Consider the following 21934-nt stretch of genomic DNA (forward strand, 5'->3'; position numbering starts at 1 on the left):
ACCTCCACTGGCGCTGCTGCTGTTGCTGCTGCTGCTGCTGCTGCTGGACTGAAACTGAATTTGCTCGCTTGTTCTCAACCAGCCAGCAGCGGCAGTGGTCGGACCGGAGTGTGATCGCTGTCCGGAGAGCATAGATGTGCAAAACCCCTGGAATATCCGTGCGCTGGAGAGGCCAGAACAGACCACCGTGGAGGACTGCCTTTATCTAGTCGTCAAAAGGGAAAGAGCCACGGGGGAAGCATGGCGGTAGAAGAGGAAGGTCTCCGCGTTTTCCAGAGCGTTAAAATAAAAATAGGTAAGAGGAAAAATCCCTACCCCCAGTCTGAGCGCCTCAATGGATGGCTCCATATTAACGGGCCAAGCAGGCAGGCAGTGCGGGCTGGAGACTGGAGGGGGGACTGGTCTGTCTTGTTCCTGCTGTTATTGTAATTCAAATCACACGCTTTCCTCTCTCAGACTGTAAACCGCAAATTGTAAAATTGAAAATGTAAAAGATTCAAAGCCCTGTGGGAAATTATGGGAATTTGGCAGCTGGCATAAGAAAGCAGTGTTAGAGGTCTACATATGGAGACTTGAAGTGAAACGAGCGACATAAAGGCTCCACAGCTGCTCATATCCAGATGCCTTTTCTGGATATTTCACTTCAAATAAACCTTTATTACACCTTAACTGCAGCCACCCATTCATGTTATTGCAGCCCCGTCTTCTCTCTCTGCCTCGCACCCCCCCAAACAGCTTCATGCTTAACTGTCTAGCTATTGATTGTTAGCCCAGATTTCTATTTTTAGATATCTAGCTGGTCTCCAGTGGGTTCCCTGGGTTTGTACGAGGCATGTGGTGCATGCATATCTTGTGAATGGAGCCATGAGGAGGCTGAGCGATACAGTGTGCAGTGGAGGATTTAGTGGTTTTTTTATGCAGTTCACAGTTTGACGTGCCTGTTCAAGAAGTTCATTCCCATGAGTAAAACTGTAGAAATGAAACAATGGAAAGTGGACCTAACCACATTTATCTCATTGATTACAATAGATAATAATGACAAATAATAATGAGAACATCATGGGGAAGAAATAAAAGTGATTGATGTGCAAAATGTCAGAAAAAAAATGAACAGTAATAATTTCCTGGCACCCAAGGTGACAAATAAGAAAAAGAAAATCCAAAGATTTTCATTTTATAGTGGCACAAAACCAACAAATGTTACAAATCCTCATATTTAAGAAGCTGGAATCGGACAATTTATGGCACTTTCGTGAGTCAGCCAAGTCTAAAATGCTGCATTCTGCCAGGTTTGATAACACTCTTTTTACCCCTTTACCACCAAAACATTCAAACAGTCATTTCCTCTGCATGCTCTCGCTGTTATCTCGGGTCAATATGGGACATTTGAGACAATCTCCTCTTGTTTTCACTGACGTCTGGCACCCAGTTCATCCTGGCTGTGCTGTCCAGTTTGTTTTGACTCCAAACATGCGACAGAAGGGATGAGCATAGGGAAAAAAAAAAAAAATAACGACAACAAACACACCAACCAACAAGCTGTGGGGCTGTGTGAGGATGCCAGCCAGCATGAGATAAAAACACTCCGCTGGGCCTTTTTCTCACTTGAGCTGATGTACAAAGTTAGGCTGTATTTCTAAGCTCCTCACCTGCTGTTAAAACTGGCTGCAGCCACCCTGGGAAACAGCTGGAGGGAGAACCACCCTGTCTGGAGTTTATCAAATAGTTCAGCCCCTGTGAAATGATACGCTCAGACCTGTAACTCCAGGGAGAGTTGAAGTGTTTAATCACAAAGACCCGGTTAGTTTGCTGCATTTCCTGAATGAATGTTCAGTCATCCAGCTGTGTCGAGTTCCTGAGAATGAAAGCTGAATGACTGGACTTGACATCACAAACGCCTTTCCTCGATGCAAGCCTGCTTACTAATCACACCAGTAAGATGCAGGGGGAAGTATTCAGATCCTTTACTTACTGGTAAAAGTAGTAATAACGTACTGTTAATTAATGTGTTACAAGTGCAGTTTTTCAAATGTTACTTAAGTAAAAGTGCAGAAACATCGTGACCAAAATGTACTTACAGTATTGAAAGTACAGGAAATGAAGGGGCAGAACATGCCCCTTGTGTGTTTTATATGCTATAATATTTTTATTTTACTGCACTATTACTACTGCAATAATATGAAAGAAGCATTTTACTGTTGTAGTTGTCAAGTCTGATTAATTCTTTAACTTCCTTTAGATGTAAAATCATAGTTTGTATGTTACCAAGTAGTGCTGCAATGATGAGTTGGTCTGTCATCAGCAAAATAGCTGATGAACTATGTAAATAATCGATTAAGTCATTTTTTCAAGCAAAGTTGCTATTTTCAGTCGCTTAAACTGGAAGATTTTCAGTTTTTATGTAATTGGAAATTGAATGTCTTTGAGTTTTGGACCGTTGGTGAGACAAAACTAAACATCTGAAGATGTGATTCTGGACTAGGTCGGACATTTTTCACAATTTTCTGGCATTTTATCGACTAGACCAGCAATTGGTTGATTGGGAAATAATTGGCAGATTCACTTAATTGTCAGTTGGGACTGTAGTAACAAGTAGAAATAGAAAGTAACATCTAATGGAACTACCCAAGAAAAGTACAAGTAACTAGTTGTACAATACATGAGTTCTCATTTCATGAGAAATGACATCATGTCACCCAGAAAAAGGCTTTACAAGTTTTATCAGTCTGTCAGGACTTGTTATTTACAGTCTAGTGACATTCATGAAGAACATTACTGTCGTCGTCACTTCCAAGCCTGGACTCTGGAGTTTCCTCGCTCCCTGTTCTTCTGTAATGTCGCACAGTGACGGCGGTACAGTTTACACCGTCTTGTTACCTAGCAGCACTCGTACTCGATGTCACTCTGATCCCCACGGAGCTCTTCTCCCAGTAATGTCTATGAAGCCCTTGCATCACATTGTTTTCATCAAAGTCTTGTCCTTTGGCATGAGGCTACGGTTGTCTGATGACTCAGAGCTGAAAATCTGCCACATATTTGTGGAAGAGAGAGGCAGAGAATGTATTATTGTTACGGTGATGACTCTTCTCAGTTTCCTGGAGGAACACATGAGTTTCGGAAACCGAACGGGGCTACTGGGCCCAGGTCCGTACTGTCTGGGGAACACAGGAAACAGGAAACTACCCCCAATTCACTTCCTGATTGGCTGGAATAGACTACAAAAGAATTGTGTTTTTTCCTGCATGGCAACAGGCTAATGCAAAGCAGATGTAGTGAGACACAGAGCGAGGGACAGAGGTGGTGTCTCACATACAGGAGCAGGCTGTGCTTCATCTGTCAGCGACTGTGTCTCTGTCGGCGCTGGGAGAAATGGGAATTCTCAGTGGCACAGCTGGAGTCGGGACTTTGCGCTAATTAACAACAACATATGTGCGTTCGACTGCGCTTTCAATACTAGAAACAGTCCGACAAACTTGGATGTATTCAGAACACTAGGAAACACACCAGACTATATGTTCGCACAGACTATTATACGCTGAAAAAATAAATGGCATCTTCAACCCGCCTCCCAGCAGGGCACTCGCTGCAAACTCATTCTGTGCAGCCAAACTTTGCTCCAACCCACAGAACTTAAAGGTACCCTGTGGAGTTTTTGACCACTTGTAGTACTATAGAGCAGTGTTTTCTTGTGTGTTCGTGTTTTGTTTGGTATCGTGCAGATGCTTGAAGAGGCACATGCATGAGCACGAAGGCACGGGTCGCATCCAGTTCACATCCTGCCGTTGGTTTCATGCTATGCCGCTAATCGACAGCTGGCAGCATTAAAGCCCGAAGAAACGCAACAACAAAGTCGGTGAAGAAGAAGAAGACTTCATGCTAGCAAACATGGCTGTAAGCCATGCACATCTGTTTTATGTGGAAGGAAGTGCAACATGTTTGTTAGACCTCAAGGAGACACACGATATTATTTGGCGAGAAACACTGAATGTGAGAATCGCTTTTGTTTGTTTACAGAAAAACTCCACAGGTCCGCCTTTAATTTGAAATTCCACGAGAGATTCTTCAAATTCCAAACAGTCACAATAAGTCAGACTGTAGTTTGGGGAAATGCGTATGAAATGATCCACAAGATCTCTAATATTTCCACTGGATGGAATGTTGCAGCCATAAAAACGTCCAGTCTTGTAAACATCAAATAGATTAAATGAGGAGCGGAAAGAAGCAGATATGGCAGATTCTGTCAATGCTGGTGCTGTTAAAGCCAAAGTTAGAGGTTCAGATCCTTCCTGTACCTGGTGCCAGGTGATGTGACCTAGGAGAGGCTATTGTATTGGCCTGAGAATAGATCTCCACTGAATATAGCACCCTCTGGCATCAGTCCACCCCATAAGCTCCTCTAGCTGCATTGCTGAGGCTGTATAGTGTTACTACAGCACTCTGTTGTTTAATAGTGTTAAACACAAGTGTAATTTTGGATCTAGTGAAAACAGTGTGAGTGGACCACAGAGGAAGAAACTCTAGATTACATATTTTGCAGAGGAGGTAAAGTGTCGGAGGTCCAGGAGACGGGAGTGGGCGGCTGAATTCAGGCAGCTCAGCCTGGAAGCCTCGGTGAGCTTGGGAGGGAAATGTTGGTTTGTAGTGACAGAGTCCCCCCCCCCCCCCCCCCTTCCCTTGACAGCTGGCCAACAGAGGTTCCCAAACTTCCTCCTGTCCAGACTGAATAGGAGACGTGGAGTGACGGGGCAGAGGGAGGGGAGGAATGTTTTAGAAACACTCTGTTTCTGTGTGGAGGACTCGCGCTCTTATTTAGGTGAAGGGTTCAGATCCCATTTGGTCTGTTAAGAAAAATAACAAGCTTCATATGAGGCTATGATTACATTATGTTCAGGAGAAGTTCTCCCCAGAAGGCCAGCTCTCTGGGAAGACGTTTGCTGTAAACATGTGTGTTGACTGTTTAGACGCAGACTGTGTTTCGGTCCAGGCAGCTTTAGGCTGGTGGAATAATCCGGGTTGGGTACAGCAGCTCTCCCTGCACGCAGTAATGTGCCTTCCTGGAGAACACAGTACTAGGAATAGTGGGGAAGCATTGCCTTAGGCCCAGCATGCAGGGTCAGCAGGGGTAAATAAAGGGCTGGAGTGCTCACCCAGAGTGCCGCTCCTTCAGGATGTCCTTCAGATGCCCCGTGGGAGACGTCGACTCGATCCCTCCCTGGGATGACCTCTACCTGCTGACAATGACACAGGCATGAAAACATCCCCCATGCTGCACAGCAGAGAGAGGGAAACTCCAGTGTCAGGAACACATCATGTTGTGTCTGTGCTGTGAATAAACTTTAACAGACAGTCGTTAAAAACATTGTGCAGCAAACGGCTCCGTGCACTCGCTGATTAAATCAGGTTTTGCAACAGTGTTTCTCTCCTCTGGCAACACAAGCAGCTTGCCACATACAGAGACTTACACCCAGCGCACTCTGCTTTTCCTGTGCTTGCAAAAGATATCGTATCTTCTCACCGTTGAGTATGTCGAGCCTGTTTGTCAGTGTGCGCACGGGAGGTTTGTCCTCTTCTGACATGTTTTTTTCTGGAGGTAAGAAGAGAAACACAAACAACTCTGAGAATTAAGTAAATGAATAAGGGCTGAGGTTAAACTGTGTCCTCTCCTCATGCTTCTGACTCCACTGTGACACCACACTGGTTTGAGAGACTGCACTCACATCCCGCATGAACAGAGCAGGTTTCTGACCCCGGCACTTTAAAGCTCTGCACCGTGTAACTGTTGTGTCCTTTTTGTGTGCATGTTTTCAGTTGTGCATTGTTGTTGTACTCAAGTTTTCCATCGAGACTCACAAATGCGTTTGAACATTAGCTCTGGAGAGAGAGTGAGTTTGATCAGTAACTGAACACTGGTTTATCACAGAGAATGCGCTGTGCAGCACAGCCAGACTTTAACTGTAAACTCCCTTTTTTTTTTTTCTCTTCTCCTCCTCGCTGTTCCTCCTCACGCTGCGCCAACAACTGTTGTGGTTGTGTGGAAACTTCGGCACTGAACAGCTCAGCTGGTTTCACTGTGGGTTTATTTGTCACGGGGTGACGAGCAGCGTTGCTTTTAGCAGAGGATACTGCAGCTAATAAACCGATCCAGCTGTTAAATATGAGAAATCACTGTACTGAGCCTGACGCTATCATGGAAAGCGTAGATTATTTCCTGATATTTTCTGAATTAGTTAATCAGACAAGGCCTGAAAATTTATTTATTCTGATAAATAATTTAATGGTGACTCGACAGGTGTACACAAACATTTTGCGCTGGCTAGATTTGTTCAACCGCAGAGGATGTTATTATAAACTGTAGTCAAGATCCCAAACTTTCCAAAGCTTTGTCAGGCTAGATTTAGAGGTCTGTGTGGAAGCCATGGACGGCTGCGCTCGCAGTTATGTTTTTAATGCTGTCATGATCACGAGAAAACGAGCTTTCTTATCTTGAGAGAACGAGATAAACGACATGTCATCACAAGAAAGGTCGTTGCCTTTTATTAGTTGTGTTTATCGGACATCAGGGGTACCATGCCAGCATGCGTAGATGCAATTTTCAGATCAAGGAGTACACATTATTGATCAATACATTATTGATTAACTTGACCAACTGCATCACCACGCATGCATATACTCCCCTAACCCTTGTCTGACATTGGCAGCTTGTGCTCTGAAGGCTTGTGGTAGTTCATAGCTAAATGATACTGCTAGCTAGCATTACAGCTCAGCCGAGGAGGACGCCGTTAATGTTTACATGTACGGTGATCCTCCACCCAGTCTCCATCTTTTCTATCAAACATTCAGCCTATGTACACATGAAAGGTGGCCGTAAAAAGTTTTATCATCTGCCATGTCGTGCTGGCGACGGTGTGTGGACTGGACCACCCTCAAAGCCTTCAAATGGGTGTGGGTTTGACACTGAAAAGATGCAGGTGGAGTGGAAATTAAGGGTGAAACCAGAGGTTTCGAGGTGAACAGGTTTTCAGTGGTAGTGGGTTTCAAGATGAGCTAGAGTGAGTTCAGTGGTGGTGAATGTGGCTGCTGTTGGTGTTTGACATCAGTGTCGTACTCATGTCAGTGGTGTCCACAGTTAAGGCGCGAATGCAAATATGTGCTTCCACATTTTCATATCGTGCCACCAATCGTATGGAGGTTTTGGTATTGTAAGCTACTATAAAGGGACATTGCAACAATTTGACATAAAGATCTGTTAATGAGGAGTACCTTTGGGTCGTGTTTTGTGTGGTTGTCTGGGTTTGGTCTTCAATTGAAATGGAAGGATTGAGTCACAAACTGGGCCGGGAAGCATTGAGGCATGAAGAGTGGTGGATTCAAGATGGTGCCCCAGTCTAAAAGTTTCTCAATGGACGCATCTGGTGAATATTGCTTATCAGACCGTTTCAGACTTCTGCTTTTCTAGGTCTAGAAATAGCATGTGTTTAAAAAGGAAAGTAATCAAGGTGGCAGCAGTTTTCTGTTTTGTTCATGCAAAATAATCTGCCATTAAAGAGCTTTTTCATGTATTTGACTGACCAAAGCAGCGCCTCACTGGATGACGCCACACTGCAGCAAATGTTGAGCCTAGTCAAACGTTTTTTTGTGTGTTGGCACCTCTGCTGTGTTGACAAACTGGCTTCATTCAAATGAACGAGGGCGGTGCGTGTTTTCATTCAGGGCTGCTGTCACACTGACTTCCTGCTGGCTTCCGTCACACGTGAATGGCACGAAAATATGATACTGATGTGGCTTTTTCAATTTTTGACATTTTTATTGCAGCTATTAACTCAGATTTGACAATCAGCGAGTCGTATTACAGACTTTTAAAAAAAAAAATATCCATAAGAAAATGTCTTTTTGGACCATTTGGCGTCACATGACCTGCAATTCCATCTGTGGCCTCACAGCCCAATTTAGCTCTGGGCTCTAGAAAGACATGCTAGTGTTTACAAGGCAGTGGCCGAAAAGAATATGATATTATTTGCATTATGGGAAGTATAGGATTCAATGTTTGGCCCATAGCAGGGACTTTTTAAAAGTCAGGCTGTCTCATTGTGCGCTGCATTGATTTTAATGATATTTCTTGATATCAGTCCCTCACAAGTGCCCCAATTTTACGAGAGGGTGATACTGACTTTGTGTTTTTGTCTGTATTTTTTGACATCCATGTTACTGATAATGAAAACAAATGATAGGCACAGGCGTAGTTTCAATGATAAAGGAATATTTTACTATGGAATCAAAGCCATTTCTGTGCATATCCTCAGAGTGCACGTGTGTGTGTGTGTGTGTGTGTGTGTGTGTGTGTGTGTGTGTGTGTGTGTGTGTGTGTGTATGGGTGTAATGTTTTAATGTGCAGTCATTTTTAGAGGGACACAAATGACTTACAGTTTTGTTTCGGTTCTTGTTTTGATTCTGCGCCATGCATCAAAGGAGCTGAGTATTAGCTGTGGGGTAATAAATTGTGTTCTTACAAGTTTCAGTCCTTCTTTCCATTCTCACGGTGTGTCTCTGTCTCACTCACACACACTCACACTCACACTCACACTCAGGGGTAACTGGGTTGTTCACTGCTTTTAAACTACATCTTGGATCCAGTTGAAATTCCTTTCACCTCATCTCATTTCCTGTTGTAGCTTTCTCCAAAGCTAACCGCTCTCCAGTTTTCTATCTGACTGACTTTCTCTCTCTCTTTCTCTTTCTCTCTCTCTCTCTCACTCTCTCTGTCTTCCTCCTCGCTCACCCTTGATTGAGTACACTGCTTGTATTTTTCTCAGTAACCACCCCCCTCCTTGCTCTCCTTAAACCTTGTGTTTCCCAGGCCTGCTAGTCGAGCACGCAGCCACTGAAAGCATTCACGCCTGCGTATCCTCAAATGTGTTCATGTCAGAGAGGATTAGAATAACGAGCGGCGCCTCTGTAACTGTACGCACGAGCGTGGCCGGCTGAAAGTAGTCAACAGAGGAGGAAGAGGAACAAAGCAGCACATTCACTGCGTCCATTACGTTGCTTCAATCACTTGTTTCCTCATTTCTTCCGTCTTTTTGCCTCCCTTTCTTCACTTTCCTCTGCAGGAATGAGGCGGGGAGTCGACCTTTTTTTGACGCTCTTGCCCTCATTGGAGTGTTCCTGTCATCATTAGTTCTCTGCAGTTGTGCTCAACGCCCCCGTGTTTTGCGTGCACACCACACAGCAGTCACACACACGTGCCAAGAGTGTGTCTTTGCACTGTGTGTTTTGCTCAGATACTAGGGCAAGATATTCTCCACGGGCAGCCGCAGCGGTGCTTGATGAAAAGAGCAAGCTGCTGCTGCTGTTGTTGTTGTTGTTGTTGTTGGTGTTGTTTAATTTTCTGCTTATTTTGAATCTTGAGAAGAGACGACGCACACGCCTCTGGAGGAAGTAAAAGAGGGAGGGATGAGGGAGGAAAAAAAGGGGAAGCAACCAGAAATAGAGAAAAGTGAAATCAGGTTAAAGCTAATTTTGAAAAAGGAAAACAAAAGCGACTGTGAAAAAGGCAAGACGAAAAGAAGAGGAAACGGCAGCACATGGACCAGAATTAGAAGAAAATAAGAGAGAATGATAGACGGGCTGAGACAGAGGATTACAGACTCTGGTTTTTTTTAATAAAGTCTTTAATCTAACGTGTTGAATGGAGGTTACTGGAAAGGCTTATCCTTTCTTTTATAACAGACTCACTCTCCATCACACATAAACACACAGAACTCAAACTTGCATACTCCACTCTCGCTGTTGTTGTGAAGAAATTGTCCAGTATCCGCTGCTTGTCCACTCATCCAGAAAGACGCCTGTCCTGCACTTCCATCTCCCCTAAACAGGAAGCTTCAAGATGTCACCCTGTAGCCGTAGCTGTGGTGATGACTGGGTTGATGCTGCTTGAGGGACACTGCCGGTAGCTTAGCGTCTTTTTGTCTAATAGCTACAGACCGCATGTTTTTTCTATTACTGGTGACCATTGTCTAAGCATCCGTGTAGTATAAAAATGAACATACAGAAGTGAACATTTGTTGTGGCTGTCTTTATCTTTGTGATGCAGGTCGACGCAGCAACTATTCCAAATGAATTTCCAGGTGATGCGTTCAGGTGCCCAGTGCACAGTCTTGGTCAGTAATGATAATAATAATGGATCACACATATATAGTACTTTATCATGATACTCAAAGTGCTTCAATGAAGAGGGAAACTCACCCCAACTGCCTTTAACGTGTAGCACCACCTGCTCGCTACACATCAGCTTCAGGTGGAAAAGGAGGGAAACATTGAGCTGGTTATACAGGAGGATGATTAGGAGGCCAGGTAAAGAGAGTCAGGTTGGCAGTTTTGCCAGGGCACCCCCTACTCTTTGCGATGCCATGGGATCTTTAATGACCACAGTGAATCACAACCACAGCACTGGGATCTTTTATTAGGACTAGAGGGAAGCGTGCACCCCCACCTGGCCCACCAACACCACTTTCCAACTTTCTTGTGCGGTCTTCCATCCATGTGCTAGCCAAGCCCACACCTGCTTAGCTTCAGTCATTATGGCGGTATGGCTGCTGACTACTGTGATTACTCTTTTGTAATCAGTTTGAAAGTACATTACAGCTGCTAACCCCATCAGTGCTCCATTATCTTGACATTTTGTCGACTTGTCTTATTGGGAGTTTTTGCAGGGTTAATGTCACTTAATCCTCTCTGTATCCAGTGGACAGCCTGGTCTGGAACGTACTAGCTTGTCACAGGGGCAGGAGGTGGGGGGAGGCGGTTAGCTGACAACAAGAGGACAGATGTGACTCTTGGTAATTCCAGAGTAAGATTTGGCGGATGTGTGAACTGCATAGCTGAGGTTAGGACTTCCGGAGAGCCGTGTGCAGTCATAGAGGCGAAGCTAGCTGCTGGACACTCAATAAAGCCCTTCAAATTGTAGAGCTTTCTCTCTCTACCTGTATTAAACACAAAGAATGTGACTTGTGGGTCTGGAGGATTCAGAAAAGTAAAGTCACTGTGATTTTTTCATGTGTAATGAGTAACTGATTACAGTAACTTTGCTTGGTCTTGGTTTTTGCATTTTGCTTATTTATACACTAACTTTCATACAATTTCATTCCACTGTCGTTCTTACAGGTGTTGCAAATGTTTGTTACTTAGCCATCAGCTCATGTACGCACCGAAACTGCTAACGTAAAATCGGCTTTCATCTGCACCTTCATCCACCTACTCAGCAAGCTTTATACCTGCATCACCACGTATCAAGATGACTAGATGTTCATTGTGATGGATTACTTATCTCCAGGATGTTTCAAGTTTGTGCAAGTTGATTTTCATGCCATGCTGGCATGAGTTCAAACTGCCGGCTGCTGGAGGAATACAGAAAAATGCGCTCATCAATCTGAGAGGGTTTGGAAAAAAATACGTGTACATGCTGCTTATGTGATGTACCTAGATGCCATGAAATATGAAGATAAACTTGATGTGAATTGCATGATCACATCATTTTTTTTGTCAGTGTTTTCCACTCAACAATAGCTCTGATTTCGGTGTTGAGATTTGTTTCTACGTCGCAAGTTGAGTCATTCAACAGACACACACACTCATTCACACACAGGGCTGAGAAAGCTGTGGTAATCCCATGATGTTTTGGTTACTAGGATGACCCTGATGGTGCAATCCAATCAAGGGCCCGAACAGGTCATGAATAAGAGAGGGAGGAAAATGGAGATTGGAGGGAATTCAGGAGCGCAGGGAGAATGAGAAGGATTACAGGAGGGAGATAAAATAGATGTGGGAGAAAAAAGCAGAGAGAGGCGGAAGAGAAGAGGAGACAGGAGGGAGATCTAATAACAGTGGGAAGAAAAGGGATAAAGACAGAGATAAGAGAGACTTACGTCATCGCTCTGCTCTCACACATAAACACAGACAGAGTGGCGTTCTGTAACAACAAACCGAAGCGGCGGAGCATGCGTCGCGTTTTACAGCTCAGGTGTCTCTTCAATACGTGAATGAATGCTGTTATTGTGAATTGTTGTGTAATGGGCCACGTACTGTATGAATCAGCCCCCGAGAGAAGCAGTCATAACACTGTGTTGTATTACAAACCCCCACAGCGGGCACTTAATCACCTCTGTTTGTCTCAGCGTGGTTTTGTATTTATCCTCTGCGCTGAAAGGTAAAGATGTGGGTCCTCTTTCATTACCGGCCGCGTGTCACTCTGATTGCAGATTGAAATCATGTATTTCTCGAAGACTTTTTAGGAACAACAGCACATTGTGTAGAAGAGCAGAGCACGCTAAAATGCTAGTTCTGGCATTTTTTATACGTTTCTTATCTGCAACACATCCTCTTAAGTGGTTGGTCGAACAGCTTCAGAATCTGGCTTGACCGGGTTTTTGAAAATGACTCCAGTTATCTGTACTAGCTGGGCTCCTTACATGCTTACCAATAACTTGAACAGTTGGATCCCTGAGATCGACAATGTTACGAACATAGACAGACATGAATTTGAATGCATCGGTTTTGGCCAACTTTGTGCAGAGGTGTTTACGATGCCAACCGTTTGTGAACTGTGGATTGATTCTATTCAGGCAGCCGTCTTCTCTGCGGGGAAAAGCTAACAACAATCCTCCCTCCCGTGCATGATGATGTTTTGATTCGGAGAGTGCATGCAGAGGAGGGCCAATTCACAGACGGGTCCGTTGTCACTGTGTTTGTGAGAGAGAGAGAGAGTTCAGAGCGCGGCAAGGAGGCTGAGTGAATCAATGTGCTGCATGCAGCTTTGCAGTTAAATAAGCTTTTACCCATTTAAAATAGTAGAAATAAGAAATAGAAAATCAATATGTCAGTGTTGATATTGTGGCAGGCCACCACAAATACATAACTGTGTGGGAAACACTAAAAAAAATACACACTGTCACCAGGCATATCCTTTAAATAGTGACATTGCAGTGCAGGTCTTTTGCTGAACTGGTTGGTCTCATGGCTGCAGAACAAGCCACCAGTGTGTAAATACATCACAGGTTTTACCCAAACAGTGTAATTGAACGTTAGTGAGTGCTTCATGACTAATGTGATTACTCAGCTCCTTCCAGTGATGGCATACGCTACGTTTTCACAGTTGCAACACAAGCTCTCCCTTCTCAAGTTTAAAACTGATAACCTGTCAGAGCTGGATGGGTGTGGTGTGGTGTTTTCCATCCAAAGAGGTTACTGGAGAAAGACAAAAAAAAAAAACAACATTTCACTGTTTATTGGACTTGAGAGTGCAAATTGATTGACAAGTCAAATGGGACTGCTGCGTTCGTGTGCAGATATATTAAGAGGAAAACTGGCATCTTTAATCTGAAGTTAGCTACCTGTTTTGCTGTTTTACAGTCTGTTATCTAGTATCAAATGTCAACTCTGTTCACCTCCCCCCCCCAGGGTTGGAAACACTACACTGTGTATGACAGCATTGTTTGTTCTGCCATATATTAGCTCAGGCGTTTCCACTGCATGGTGTATTTGAACCGTTTCTTAGTGCAGCAACAGAAATGTTTTTCTCTGAGCAGACCGTAAAAATGATTATCAGCTGTTTGAGAAAGTTTATTGTTAAACCCTAACCAAAGGAGCAGCGAAAAGCCTCACCGGTGGTATATTTTTACTGCAATTATCCCAGTTCTTTGAGAGCAGTGGTTCCCACAGTGGGCACCGTGTCCCAAGATAAATGCACGGGGTCTCAAGATGATTTTAAAAAGTATTATATTGTTTTGTTCTGAAGTTTTTTTCTCTAATATATTCAGAGGTCTTAATATCCTTAAAATTAAACAATTCAAGAAGGAAAAACTCACACGTATCAAGAAATGTTTGAAACCTCTGTTGTGAAAGTATGAGGGACTCGTGCTGTCATCATGAGGAAGCCACTCTTATGAAACCAGACATAACAGATTTGCTGCAGCTCAGCTTGTCGGCTGAATGGCAGCATCAGATTCCCGTGCAGATAATGGAGCAAACAAGGACAATGTTGGACCGACGCTTGTGTAACTACAGACTGCAGAGTCCTGTGGGTCCCCAGGGCCCAGAGAAACACAATCAGGAGCAGAGCAGTGACAAACACAGATCCATGGCTTCATAAAGGAAAATATATTGCTCCTGAGGGACTGGAGCACCACCTGTGTGTGTGTGTGTGTGTGTGTGTGTGTGTGTGTGTGTGTGTGTGTGTGTGTGTGTGTGTGTGTGTGTGGTGCTGGTGGGTGGTTGGACCACATTCTTGTGAAAGGGAGTGCTATCTGTCACACATGTTTGATGAACAGATTGAACTTCAGCAGGATTCAGGAAATGTCCCACGCAGATTCTTTCATTCACAGATCTGATGACACACACACACACACACACACACACACACACACAAGTTTTTCATGCCATTGTGAATGCTAAATTGTTGTTTATGTGTCTGTTTCTGAGAGCGTGGCTTCATATTTGTGCATCCAGTGTAAAAGTAGTCACCCTGGCAGAGCTAAGCTCATTATACGTGTTGTCAGATTATTTAAAGCTAAGGCAGGTGTGAACTTACATAATGCTATTTTCTGTTAAACTTTGCGTGCATTCAGTGTGCATAAATAAATAATCACTTATAGCAGTGCGCCTGAATAAACCCATTGTTATTGCTTACCACAGCGTCCCTAAATATTAACCGCTCACTCTCTCCTTCCTGCTCCTTCTCCTCCCTTGTCTTTGTGCAGGAGAAGCAAAGAACATCCCTCCGTACCCGGGGCCAAACAGGATGAGGGACTGTTACTGCACTGTTAACCTGGACCAAGAAGAGGTCTTCAGGACCAAGATCATCGAGAAGTCGCTTTGGTACGTTGAGGGTGCTTTCCGCTTTCTCATAGGTCAAAAGTCAAAGGCTCAAATAGTAATTTAACATGCTGATCATATAATCTCAACGTATCCACTTCAAGTCATCCGCCATCTTTCTTTGTCCTCTCTGTTCCTGTCAGGTCTTCAGTTTCTCCTAATATAAGCTAAAATGTCCAACAAAATGCAAAGATATGAAGCATTTCAATAGCAAAACCCCTTTATGATTAGCTTAATTTTGATTTGAAGTGTATCACTGAGCTGAACCCCAGATACTGATCTACTCAAGGCCTGCTAACACCTGAGTACTACGTAGTGCATCATATCATCTTTGCCATCTGCACTGCATGTCTCATTAGCTAACAGATAAACCTGTTCATCTGTTTTTACATCAAACTTAATTTGAACAAGCACTGAGCAGCTCAAGTAGACTCATTCAAATGCCCATCGTGGAAATACAGTTTATCTCTACTTGCTTGTGCTTTCTCATGAAAATACATTTGATGTGTGCACAATTCTTAATTTTTTTTTGCCCACTGCATCAAGCTGCATTATTACAAACAGTGGAAATATCACATATGTTAAGCCTAATCCCTCTGTCTGTCTTTATGGGTACTAAGTAACAGAGGAAGTCAGTAATTGTTAGCAGTGGCCCTCAGGGCTCGGCTCACGAGATTCTCATTGCCGTGATTTCTATGGTTGTCATTTAGGTAAAGACAGCGTGTGTGCAGTTGATGTACCTTCCAGCCGCTGGCCACAAACATGCTGATTGTTGTATGCATACAAGCTGAAGAGAGCACATGATTCATGACAGGATGTAAATACATGTGGTCTTTATTTTCTATCTACCCAAATGATTGAGTGACAAAAGCAGTCTTCTCTGAACAAGAACGATGAACGAATTTTGTGACGTTTGCATGAAGGCGCACCTACAGCCAGCCGACAAACACCGAGTCAGACAACACTGAAAAAGATGTGAAGTAAAAAGTCAGGCAGTTAATGAATGTTTTAAAGAATGAGTGAGAGCAATAGAACAACAGGGCGATCACACCGCTGACTGTTAATCATAAGTGATTATCACACTTTAACTAGGTGGGCGGACAGGGCATCTACTTGATGTACAGTATTTATAGATAGACAGACTTAATAAAACAACTTGCAAGAAAAAACAGTTGTGCATATGTAGTCATTAAAGATGGCACAAAGCAGCAGATGGTCTAATATGTAGTCAAATGATATTTCTCTATTTCATGCTTCAGAATGGTGCTCTTTTTTATGACATGCCACATTCAATTACTTAATACTAAAATTAAGAAATAAGATAATATAAAGGCCCGTAAGTTAAATTTCTGCAGAAGCATCTTGTGTTTACCAAAGGGAAAAATGTCTAAATGATCTGTATCTCATACATGTGCTTGGCTATTTAATCATCATGAGGAAAGATCTCATAATGATTAGATCGAGATCTCATAATAACAAGAAAAGTATCTCGTAATTAAGAGATAGTTTTCTTGTAATTATGAGATACACGAGTCATAATTACGAGCTAACTTCTTTTCTTTGCTGAATGAAATGTGCTTCCGTAGATTTGTGATTTTTGGTTATATAATTAAGTTGGCTTGACATTTCCGATCTGGATGCTGTTGTAATCTCTTTGTGCTGCAGTTTGTGCAGAATGTGTGTCAGAGACGTGACTTCAGAGGGTTTCTGGTTTTTATTTTAGACATGCATTTCTTGACACATCCACCATTCAGTCTCTGCAGGAGATTTTATTTTCTTCGCTTTTTCTCCCAGAACGTGCATTCTTCTCGTCTCTCCACAGCTAAATATATAAAACTACGCCTGTGTTTGTGGTAAAACACGCTCTATCAGAGAGATGAGTCTCTAATCACAGTTTTCCTTGTGTCTCCACTCGCCCCCAGTCCGTTCTATGGGGAGGACTTCTACTGCGAGATCCCACGTAGCTTCAGACATCTCTCCTTCTACATCTTCGACAGGGACGTCTTCAGGAGGGACTCCAGTATCGGTGAGTAAACAGCTGCTACATCTGCTGTAAACTCCCCTTATTCCCATACCCGAACTTGGAAAATGGATGGAGACTTGATGCACGGTGAGTGTTTGGAAGGAGAAATACGCCTCAGGCTACAGGCATTACTGTGATTTTACAGCAGCTAAAGCGAGACGACGTGCAGCTTTTTGCCTTCATGAAACAGAGTCGTTTTTAAACAACTAATTTTATTTTTTGTGTAATTCATGTAATGTGTAATGTCCGGGTGCGCTTCAGACTGTCTTTCAAATATATACTGGAACCACTGAGTTCTTTTAAAACAGCCTAACAATGGAAACTTCAGTTTTACCGAGCATTCAAAGAACATTAAAATGTTCAGGTTTAATTCAAAATTTCCGCTTGAATCTTATAATTTTAAACAATGAAAAAAGTTATTGCTGCCTTTATGTGTTATATAACACTGTAATTGCCAAACATTTAACTGTGAAAGGACTCATGTCATCTTCCACTTTAGAAATCTTAACACTTTTCACTATTTTCTGACATTTTATTGACAAAACAATGTATTATTTGAAAAAAAAAAAGACATTTATTGATATTGAAAATAAGTGTCTCAGCTCTAAGATTATTCAAGTAAAGCAATTTAGTATTTCCACAACAACTAAAGAACTAAATCCAACAGTATAAATATTTCACATCATAAAATATTTACACTATTAAATATTTAAATGAGCTTTGGTTAGAGTTGTGCATCCATCGGATACAGTACGATCATATAACTCAGCCAATCAAACCTGGTGATCAGAATATATTGCTTCAGTTTGTGTGTTTTGATTGGCTGTCACTGTTGATGGGCCCCAGGTGGTTACATTCTGACAAGTTCTGATTGGCTACCAGGCTGTGTGTCTGTAGCAACATGGTGGAATGTGACTCTTATTAGCAAGCAATAAAATATGGCTGCTTGCTTCTGTTGGTTGCTGAAATACATTTATTTGTTTCCTTACTGAGAGTTAAATGAGAAGCTCAGTACTACTCTCATGTCTGTATGGTTAGTAAAAGGTAGCTCCAGCAACTAGTTAGCTTAGCTTAGCATAAAGACTGGAAACAATGGGAAACAGCTATCCTGGCTGTCTGTGAAGATAACAAAATACAATCATTACTTTAAAACTGCTTTGTTGAATTTATACAAAACTGTTTGTGGTTTTTAATTGAGAAGGTTTTAGTGGTGAGGGATGGATTTTGTTACGTTGAGACAGACAAGCTAAAGGTTTCCCCCGGTTCCAGTCTTTATGCTAAGGTAGGCTAATCGGTTGCTGGCTGTAGCCTCATATTAAACAGACAGACATGAGAGTGGTATTGATCTTCTTCCAACTGTCAGAAAGAAAGCAAATAAGGATATTTCACAAACCATCTACTATTCCTTTAACGGCATTTTAACTTCCCCTGAACACAATCTAGTCTAAAAATGGCTAATTTTTCAATGAAGTCTGGTACTATCCAACCTTAGCGACACTTTTAGTGCTGAAAGGGTGTGTGGAAGGATGTTTTTAGCAGTCACTGGGTGTGCCACTGTGTATATTGGTTGGTTTGTATTTGCGCATGTGTTTGTGAGACCACAAACCGAAAAACCTCCCTCAGGGTGTGATTTGTATCTTCAACACTATCACTGCTCGTGTTTATGTGCATTTGGGTGTGGGTGTTTGTGTGCGTTAGTTTCAGGGTAGAAGTGACGGGGTCATTCCCAGGCCACTGACAGCGCACTCTGTGAGAATTTCTACACCTGGTGCCTACGTGCATTAAAAAAGAGGCAGGCGTGTGAATTGACAGTGAGCAGGTGTGTGTGTGTGTGTATGTGTGTGTGTGTGTGTGTGTGTGTGTGTGGATGTTCGTTGAGTGTTTGTTGCAGCTTGCGTCTGAACACGTAGGCTTTAACTTATGTCTTGAGCTCATTTGTCTTTCTGCGTTAATCTGTGTGTAGGCAAGGTTGCGGTGAAGAAAGAGGACCTGCAGAAATATCATGGCAAAGACACCTGGTTTCAGCTACAACCTGTCAGCGCTGACTCAGAGGTGCAGGTCAGTACAGAGAGAAAACACACACACACATTCACGCATTTTCACAAACATCACAAAGCACTCTCTTTTCTTCTTTTTTTGTAGAATCTCAGGTTGTTTTGTCTCTCAGCTTCTCTGCAGAAACCGCACGACTCTTATAAACTGGACACTTTTTGGTATCGACCTGGTTGATTTCAAAAGCTGGCACTGAGTGCTTGTACAGCTGTTTGTGGTTAGACAACATTTACAACGAGGCTACAATAGTTAGCCCAGAGGTGAAGTTACAGAGAGAATCAGGCCTCCATTTGGGAAAGGCTAGTTGTAGAGACAGGACTTATTTTCTAATTAATGCAAACTTCAACTGGATAATGTTAAGATACCGTTTATGAAACACAACACTTAATCCAGAATTTTCACATCAAAAACAGCTTTCCTGAAGCTTAACTGAAGTTTAACTGGTGAGGCGGGGCAGAGAGAGTTGACTGATTCCACATCCAGGTAGTGTATAGCTCAGGGTTTTCTAGCATGGAGAGACAAAACACGGGGGTCAGAGCACTTGTGGAGAACATAGAGTAAACTCACAAACTAGGTTCAAAGGAAAACTGAGACGAAATACCACAGACGACAGCTCACAATCTAGCCTGGAGTGAAGAACTGTGGTTTTATACTGTGCATATGATTAGTGATGAGCCACAGGTGTGCAGGTGGGTTGGTGACAGGAGGGGCAGGTAACCACGCCCGGCTGAGCTCAGACAAAGACAGAGAAAGAGAGAGAGAGAGAGAGAAAACACACATGACACATAAGGGGTGAGACAGGCAGGAGGCTACTGCCCAATCCTGACAGTGTCTGCATGTTAATGTTTGAAGCGGGGCAGAACCCAAACAAACACAGTGTGTGTGCACCTGAAACATCCGAGCCTGCAGGGTCAAAGTCACCTGGCTCTCCGTGGGTACTGTAGATCCCATTTGTTCACCTCCATCACAGCCCACTTTGTGATTAGCTGGTCAAGGTGTGAACACAAAGCTTTTAGCAAAATTCAGTATATTTTCCACACTTTCACTCGATGGTAAAGTATGTGTGTGAGTCACAGGTTGCGGTTTCGATTTGGTGTTGAGAATGATAGCAAGATACGACTGAATTTTGGAGAAACATGTTCACGGTTCTGGAGGTAAAATCAGTTACAACAAGTTATAAACAAGCCAAAAAGTGAATGTTGTTGTGCACACATGGGCTTATTGACTTAAGCTTGGGAAAATACCCTAAAGACAAAGACATTGTTGCAGCCATGGGCTCGTCTGTGATTTCTGAAATTGTCTTGTAATCATATATGCTGTTAACCTGCATGCTTATTTCATACATGTGCAACATTTTCTACTATTCAGTATGCAGTCATCTCACTTACCCACACACACGCATGGTTACACACACTCATGCACACACAGACAGGAACGCACACACCCAGCAAATAGTGCCACACACGTGCACACACACACACACACACACAGAGACAGTCAGATACACAGTGAACAGTAACATCTGCAGACAGATGGGTGTGTGTAGCCCTGGAGCAGGGATCTGAAACAGAGACACATTCATCCGAGGAGCCGGGGAGAGGAAGGATGTGTGAGAGAATGAGAGAAAAGAGAGAAAGCGAGGGAGATGGATCAAATGAAGTAGGAAGATAGAGTGTCTCTCTTCTCTTTTCAATAGAGGACACATTGTTTGGCCTGTGTGCACATGTGTAAGTGCGTGTGTTTGTTCCCTCTGCTTGAATCGGCCACAAAGAGAAACGCCTGTGAGTTTGCATACTGATGCTCTTAATTAATGGAGCTTTTCTAGACAGCTGCAGCACTACACTGTCATTATGTCATTAATCCAATCACTTCAGAGGGAAAATAACTTCAGCATGACGTTCAGGCTCGCAGCTATTTTCATAGTGTCTTGGTGGAGGAATGCCACTTTCTTCACGTTTGTGTAGTTTTGTCTTGAATGGGGATTAATCACACAAGAGGGAGTGTTTTTATTTGTATTTTTACGTACTGTCTATTAATCAGGCTTTTTCTGATAAACTGTGTCCACCCTTGCCAGCCCCATACAGTACAGACACTGCATGAGATATAGGATATGACATATATCACTGTATTCCTGATTTCAGGCAGTATTCATGAGCTGGCATTTAGATCTAAAAGCAAAGCCGCTGGACTCCACCCCGTCTGACAGAAGCCATCGATCTCCACGTTTGATGAATAATATGTATGAAGGATTACATGTTTTTATGAGTCGCCACCCATGGTTGAACCTGTTTTATTCATTGTGACACATGGATTGTCAATAAACCAAAAACAGGTTTGAAAAGATGATATTTTTAGATCGGATTAGCTTGCACATTGTTAACGCATTCATCAAAAAATTTTACTTCTCACGCTCACAAACACATTGGAAAATAGTTTTTACTGTGCAGGGACCATCCCACCTGTCCCTGAGCACCTGGCTGTGTGGTGGACACCAGTGTCATCCACGCTGAGCTGTACTCTGCAGAAACTTGAACATTTACATTCAAAAGCGTGTGAATAAAAAGTGTCTGTTTGTGTGTTTTGCAGGGAAAGGTGCACCTAGAGCTGCGTCTGAGTGAAGTCATCACAGACAGTGGAGTCATCAACCATAAGCTAGCCACACGGTGAGACCGCACCTCCTTACACACACACACACGCGGTCCTTTGCTATGCCATCATTGCCATGACATTTTGCACAGACACACATCATCAACATTGTGATTCTGAGCAAGTTGTCATCCTGATTCTCACTCCGTAGTTTCGTCAGTAGTTAACACGCTTCTTATTGCATCATCAGTTTGCATGATTACTGACAGCTGTTGAGTCATACAAGTGTAATTTTCCCATCTCTGAAATGTGGGATTGTCAGCAGGTAGTAGTGTACATGCCATGAATGCTACTTTTTCCGTTGCACTGTGGGGTTTTTGAGGGCGCTATATAATGGATAAATTTACC

The 21934-nt window shown here is 43.0% G+C and overlaps 1 protein-coding gene across 2 annotated transcripts in view; it reads left to right on the forward strand.

Moving 5' to 3' along the window:
* Positions 1-21934, forward strand: part of rasa3 (RAS p21 protein activator 3) — a 42297-nt gene continuing 20363 nt past the window's right edge. For both annotated transcript variants that reach the window (XM_076730317.1, XM_076730309.1), the window contains exons 1-5: positions 1-295; positions 14751-14868; positions 16788-16891; positions 18852-18946; positions 21527-21603. In XM_076730317.1, the coding sequence (XP_076586432.1) occupies positions 241-295; positions 14751-14868; positions 16788-16891; positions 18852-18946; positions 21527-21603 (449 nt within the window). In that variant the 5' untranslated portion in view covers positions 1-240. The remainder of the gene's footprint in view (positions 296-14750; positions 14869-16787; positions 16892-18851; positions 18947-21526; positions 21604-21934) is intronic.

The sequence above is a fragment of the Chaetodon auriga genome, chromosome 1 (genome assembly GCF_051107435.1).
Source record: "Chaetodon auriga isolate fChaAug3 chromosome 1, fChaAug3.hap1, whole genome shotgun sequence".
Lineage (NCBI taxonomy): Eukaryota > Metazoa > Chordata > Actinopteri > Chaetodontiformes > Chaetodontidae > Chaetodon > Chaetodon auriga.